Source organism: Lathyrus oleraceus, chromosome 2 (genome assembly GCF_024323335.1).
Source record: "Lathyrus oleraceus cultivar Zhongwan6 chromosome 2, CAAS_Psat_ZW6_1.0, whole genome shotgun sequence".
NCBI classification, from domain to species: domain Eukaryota; kingdom Viridiplantae; phylum Streptophyta; class Magnoliopsida; order Fabales; family Fabaceae; genus Lathyrus; species Lathyrus oleraceus.
In genome coordinates, this window is record NC_066580.1 from 383,394,711 (window position 1) to 383,401,739 (window position 7,029).

Sequence of the window (7,029 nt, forward strand, 5' to 3'; positions counted from 1 at the left end):
GATCTATAAAAAAATCATAATACATATAAGAATGCATATAGCCAATTATGGGACATGAAATTTAGTAGAAATGCGGTAAGTTGCTCAAGAAAGAATTTGCAAGACAATCGGTATGTATTCATGCGATAATTAATGGACGTTATTTGAAATGATGATATTGTCATGTGATCATATATATACAATTTAAGAATGTAATAAGTGTTTGTAATGAACTTTGTTCACCTTTTCATCGACAGAGAAGTTTAGCATACAGTAACAGTTGATATTTGAAATGATGATTAGTCATGTGATGATATATAAAATATAATGATTTACCTAACAAACAATGCACACAAATAAAGTCAGAAGGTATGCATTTATAGTGATTCTAAATATGTATGATGCCATTAATGAAGTTTGTTGTAATGTGGATGTCTAAATAATAGATGAAAATTTGTTAGATAGCAGTTTTGTCATGCTTGGTGGGAGTCAAATGAGGGAATCACATTACCCATGATATGAAACATACCAACATCACTGAGGTACATTACACAAAATGACATGGAATTTTTGCACTTAAATCAAATGAAGCAGTGTCGATATGATATATGTTGTCTAAGGTTAGTTAACTAATCTCTTACCATACATTCATTCCCTACCGCTATCACATATATTAAGTGAAACATGTATTGTAAAGCATTTATATAACAATTATTAATAGATGAAATAACTATCTAATCAAAACCAAGGTACTAACAGCCATTACAAAGCATATGATACAGCCATTGCCAAGAGTTACTAACAGATGAAACAGCCATTGTAAAGCATATGCTATAATAGTTACCTAATCAAAACCAAGGTACTATAAGTTATGCATCAAGATAAAATTCTAACATATGAAATAATAGTAACCTGGTTGCAAGAGTTACTTTACTAGAATGTTATGTCTTGAGGGTCAAATTTTGCTCTATGTTAAGCAATTGTAATTGGACTTATGTAGAAGTCACAACTATCTGAGGTCGGACAATAAAAATTTAGATGTTAATGCATGTTAGAGATTTGGTATGAATAAAAAAACTCCTAAAACATACAACATACTAAAAGATAAGATCAAAAGGGAGGGACCTATCTCAGTCATACTTGTATTGGTTCATCTGACACAAGGTCATTGATGAACCAATTAGCCTTAAGGCATTATAGATTTCATTTGTCAAATGAGGGAATGGGAAATAATAGGAATGAAGATGAAGAGGAGGGGGGGTGGAGATAGAAACACAATTGATCATGAGAGGAGTTTCATCAAATTAAAACCATTCATTCATTTTGGGAGATGAAATGTACATTTTATCAATCCCCTAAATCCAATGGTTTTAATCCAACAAAAGTCAAATCAACCTTGGTCAATGCCCAAACAAATAGTCAAGCATCACAAGACGATAAAAATGGCTCAACATAATTTTTACACATTTAATCAATTAAAAATTAATTTAAGAATGAATTAAAATACATTTTAATTTTGTCAAAACCTAAAATCTCTTTAAAACACCAAATAAATGGCCAAGAGATTTATCCTAGATCAAACAAGGTCAAAGGACCTTAGACAAAAATTTTCATGATTTTTGGAAAGTTAGAAGTATTTTTAAACAATTAAAAATATGCACAAAAATATTTAATTCATGAAAAATATCAAAATTAATCCAAAAAATAATTTTAATTCAGAATATGAAAGAGAAAAATATTTAAAGATTTTTAGTGAAAGTACCATATTTTTTGGATTAAAAATGAAATTATTATGAATTATACAAAATAAAAGGAGTAAACATAAAATCATAAATTAAAATTAAAATAGAAAAAACAAGGGCCATCAGATCTCCCTCATTAATTGAGGTGGCAGATCTGATGGCCACATGCGCGTGTTCCATGGTGGACTCTATTCAACTCAATGTACGTGTGGTAATCAAATGCAACGGTCCAGATTAGAACATCCATGCTGGATCAGATGGTCAGGAAGCATGACAATACACCACCGGAGCTAGGGCTCCGGTCATCTTCTCTGGTGACCTCCACCAGACAGGTCCAACTTCATTTCAATGAAAAATGAAAAACAAGGACACTATTTCAAAGAGAAAATGCCCAGGATCACGAATTTGGCCTCAATTTTCTCCTATTCCAAGTATATAAAAAGATACATAGATTTGAATTTTGAGGATCATGAACTGAGTGCTTCGATTTGACCTCAAAGCAACTCAATCTTGTTGCCTACATTGGTAGGACTTCAGCCAACCAAAAATCCCAAAGAATAGTAAAGAATTGAGAGAGAATTGAAGAGATGAAAATTCTGGAAAATCACCTTCGAGTGAGCTTCAAACTTGCTTGATCTTGCTTCCAATTGGCCTTGGCTTGACTTCAGAAGCTTGTAGGAGTTGAATTGAAGCAAGGAAAGGCTTGGATTCTTGGAGTTTCAATCTCAAAACAAAAGGATATTTGAAACTCGTTTTTCAAATGAAAACCTTCAAGATTATCCTCTAATGGTGAGGGTTTGGATTGCAGGTTCAAAGCTTGGGCAAGGGGTCTTTAATTCCGAGCCATAAAGGTCCTATTTATAGGCTATCCATTTGATTTTCACACACTTCCAAAATTGGCCAAAAATAGCAATTCCCTTGCATGCTTGCATGGGCGTGTGATAAGCCCATCAAATGATGTGATTAGGTCCAAAATTACTCATGTGCAATGCTGAAATCATGTCATGTGCTCATGCAAAGGATATTGAAATGTGAATGTGAAATTCATCCAAATGAACCTTTGAAAATAACCCATGCGCACGTCATTCAATTCTTGGCCAAATAACATGATCTTGGACTTTTTGGAAAGGTGCGATCAAGGGAAACAACTTTCGGGTTGAATACTTTTCCATTTGGAGCTTGGGTCATGATGAATTTTAAGGTGGAAGTTTGGAAAATCAAACATATTTGAAAATTTTCTAAGTACCAAGTCAAATGTTCACTTCTTCCACCTTGAATAACTTTTGCTATGTGCTTCAAATGGAAAATATTTCTTCAACAAAATTGTAGATCTTTCAATGATCTTCAATTTGTCACAAATTTGATCTCATTTGGATTTGGCATGAAGGAGTTATGCATTTTAGAAGTTGAGGAAAATCACTTGTTCAATGGTAATGGCCCAAAATGACCTATAATATTTCCTCTTGGCACATGCATTTGCAAGTTGAATTTGAACTTATTCCAAGAATCAAAGTTGGAGAAGACATCTTGAATTTGATCATGAAACTTTAATGGCTTTCATGTATGAAATTCTGGTATCAGATATGAGATGTCGAAGGTAATGTCACGACACTAATTTTTGAACAACAAGTGAAATATGAAGAGAATAAAAACCAGGAATCAATTGAAAAACGACACAAGCAATTGTTAACTCAGTTCGGTGCAAACACACCTACGTCTGGGGGCTACCAAGCCAGGAAGGAAATCCACTAAACAAAATTAGTTCAAAGACTCTTAGCAAACAACTTCAAGTTACAGTCTTTTCACCTAATCTGTACCCGTATGATTTCTATCTAAGAACTCTTAGACATGAGACCCTACTCACCCCCCCTCAATCACAACAATGATACTAGAACAAATATCAAAAGGAAGAAGACACACTTCAAGGACACACACTTGATCTTTCTTTAAAGCTTCAATCAAGTAAACAAATACACTCGTACTTCAAAGCTTAGAGTGGACAAATTGCAACTCAAAAACTCAGTCCAATTCACACATCAACAAGATGGAAGAATGACTCATAATTCACAAACGCACACAAGACTAAAACCCTAATACTCACTCACTTCATCGTTAGTCTTTTCTATATCTAAAACAGGGTTTACATAGTCTTTAAATATAAGCTTTCTAAATGGGCATGGGCAGCATGAAACCCTAATTCTATTTATTGCGTATTCCCTAAGAAATAGCAGCGAATCATTCCTTTTTGGAAAACAGAATGTTCTGGATTTAAATAGAATTACTCCTTGAATAATGCATGCAATCTCCACATAAGCAGACAAAGACTTGCATGAAATGCGCAATAACAAAATACATAACATTCAGACTGAATGTTCTGTATGCACATGTCGTAACATCGGGTCTGACATCTTGAATAAATCCTACACAACCATATCAAACAACCTGCAGAAAGCTGATATCACATGTCAAGACTACAAGTGTGACATCTTGTGATAACACTAAGTTTTACCAAAATTGATGCCAATTCATAGAACCAACAAACTCCCCCTTTGGCAAATTTTGGCTAAAACAAACAACATATCACACGTTCACAAGAAATCAATCAGAGCATCAGTTCAGCAGCAGAAAAAACATACACACGTCACTAGCAAAAATAACAACTAGTAAACACACAAGCACTTACACATACAACACTAGCAAGAACCAACTAGCAAACATCAGGACACGCAAGTGCTTGTACTCTCCCTCAAGTCCATGCAACTTCCTAGAACACAACATCTCCCCCTTAAGCCAGTCCACAACAAGCAACAACCACACTGCTTCACACAACTCCCCCTTAAGCCAGTCCACAACAATCAACAACCACACTGCTTCACACAAACAGAACATAGAGAATTCTCCCCCTGTACCAAACAAATAAACACCAGAATTCTCCCCCTGTATCAGACAAACAGAGCAACAACAATACTACAGAGCTAAGATACTCAGCTACATCTACAACTACTTCTCCCCCTTTTTAGTCAAAAGAGACCAAAGAGACAAAATAAATGTCTATCTAGTCATTAACAAAAATACCAAAAGTTAAAGAGTTACATCACCAAGTACATACACAGTTGTTAGAATTCTGAGAAACAAACAAAAAAAACACAAATAAATCCACCAAAACAACAAAAAGCCAAGAAAACCATCAAAACAAGAGGGACCAAAGCCAATAGAGCTACTCAGTAGAGCTTGAGTTTGCAGCCTTTTCAGCAGCACCAGAAGCAAAATTGCCACTCGCATCATCATTGTTAGCAGACCTCTCACTAGAGGTGTGGGCTTCAGCTTCTTCTTCATGGCTAACATTAGCATGTTCAACATTTTCACCCTCAGCCTGCTCCAAGATTTCAATCAAGGCTTCCAAAGATTGTTTTCTAGTTGTGGCTACCCTAATCCCTTCACCTAGCTCCTTGCATGTCTCCTTAAGCTCAGCAGTTGCTCCAACTTTTGAGACTGGCCTCCTTATGGCAGATGTCATGATAATATCCTCGACATGACTGCCTTCAAAGAGTTTGTAGTGCACAGACAGAGCTGGTTTTCTCGTACTAGGTAAATCATTTGAGCACAGAATACCAGGATGTTGGTTCAAGATAATTCCATAGATCATAGAGGAAAAAGTAATTGGCAGCTTAACTGCATTAGTAGTTGCATGCTTGATGATTTGATCAAACATATATCTACCATAGTCAAATTTCACTTTTGTCCCAACAGTAAAAATAAACCTCCCAAGAGTATTAGCAATGATGGAGATATGGTTGGTAGGGACCCAGATAGCAGCTCCTATTTTATGCAGGATAGCATACTTGATAGTCAACTTCCCAGTATGAAGATGCTTTTTAAAAGGCCAAACTTTTACCTTCTTAGCTGTAATCTCCCTACATACCTGAGTGTCTGTAGCCTCTAATTCTCCTGCACCCTCATTATTTCTGCCTAGAAAATTATTAATAACATTAGGAGAGAATGTTATACACTTACCCCTCACATACACCTTACAGAACTCCTTGTTGTTCTTACCTGAAATATCCTCAGGAATATTAACAATAAATTCCTTGACTAAACCTTCGTAGCATTGAGAGAACCTAACAACAGTCTTCAAAAGCCCAACAGCTTGTATCAGGTCCACGAACTCCTTGACATCAACAACATCTTTTCCCAATTCCCTTTCCACAGCTACCATTCTTTGAATCACAAATTTCCACTTAGCAACTCCATCCTCAAGATGGAAGGAGATGTTATCCAAATGAACAGCAGGTACTTCAATAGGAGACTTCCTATCAGTAGTTTTCTTCGCATGCGAGATGTCAGGGACATCTTCCTCAACATCCTCTTTAGGCTCAGAATCATCTCTGACCTTCCTCTTCTTTATTTCAACTTTGCTCCATAGTTTGGAGGGACCAATTACATCAGTCTTCTTAGCTTCTCTAGCTGACATAAGTTCAGCCACAAATTTTCCTTTGCGAGTCTTCATGCGTTTAACCATACTTGGCTTTATGTGATAAATCAAGCTTTCCTCTTGATCATCAGAGCTACCATCCTCTAGATCAATCACAACATTTGCCTCATCATGCTTCTCAGAGTGGGAAGCATTAGCCCTGTTAGAGGCCACTGATTTCCCTTTGTCAGACACGGTTTGCTCCAGAGAGCGCAACCCTTTAGTAGCTAAGGCCTTTTCAGAACTGGAGGAATCATCACCCTTAAAACTAGGTTGTTCAACCTCATGAGGGGGATACATTTGAGCAAAGGGAGTAGAAACCCCCTTCACAGAGTGGCCTTCATTAAGAATTCTAGTAACTATGTCTCTTATAACACGATCAGTATAATGTGTTCCTTCCTTATACTTAGTGACAGGAGTTGAACCAGATGGAATACTAGAGGGATTACCTTGATTGGAACATGCAGAAGCGGAGGCATCAATGGAAATGGGTTGGTTCAAATCAATGTCCGCGGCAGGAATAACAGAGAGAGGAGCAACATCCAGAATCTCATCATCAAGGACGCCCATGGGAGGAACACTAAATTTTGGAGTAGACTTAGTATTTTTAGAAGCAGATGTATCTTGATGTTGTGGGATTTTGGAGTTTTTCTGGAAAAAGTAAGGTTGCCCTAGCAGAGGTTTGTGGAGAAGGAAAAGGAAGATGGAATAGTTGGAGTAGGTAATGGGGTTATGGGGGTAGCGTGTGAAGATGGAATAGATGGTATTTCTAATACAAGGTAATGATTTACCATAATGGGGGAACTTTATTTTAGGAAAATAGGCTATAATTTGAGT

The 7,029-nt window shown here is 36.4% G+C and overlaps 1 protein-coding gene across 1 annotated transcript; it reads right to left on the reverse strand.

Annotated features, from left to right (window-relative positions):
* Positions 1-4,938: 4,938 nt before the first annotated feature.
* Positions 4,939-6,762, reverse strand: LOC127123367 (uncharacterized). The gene has a single exon (XM_051053589.1). The coding sequence runs from the start codon at positions 6,760-6,762 to the stop codon at positions 4,939-4,941; it is 1,824 nt and encodes a 607-aa protein (XP_050909546.1).
* Positions 6,763-7,029: the final 267 nt, after the last annotated feature.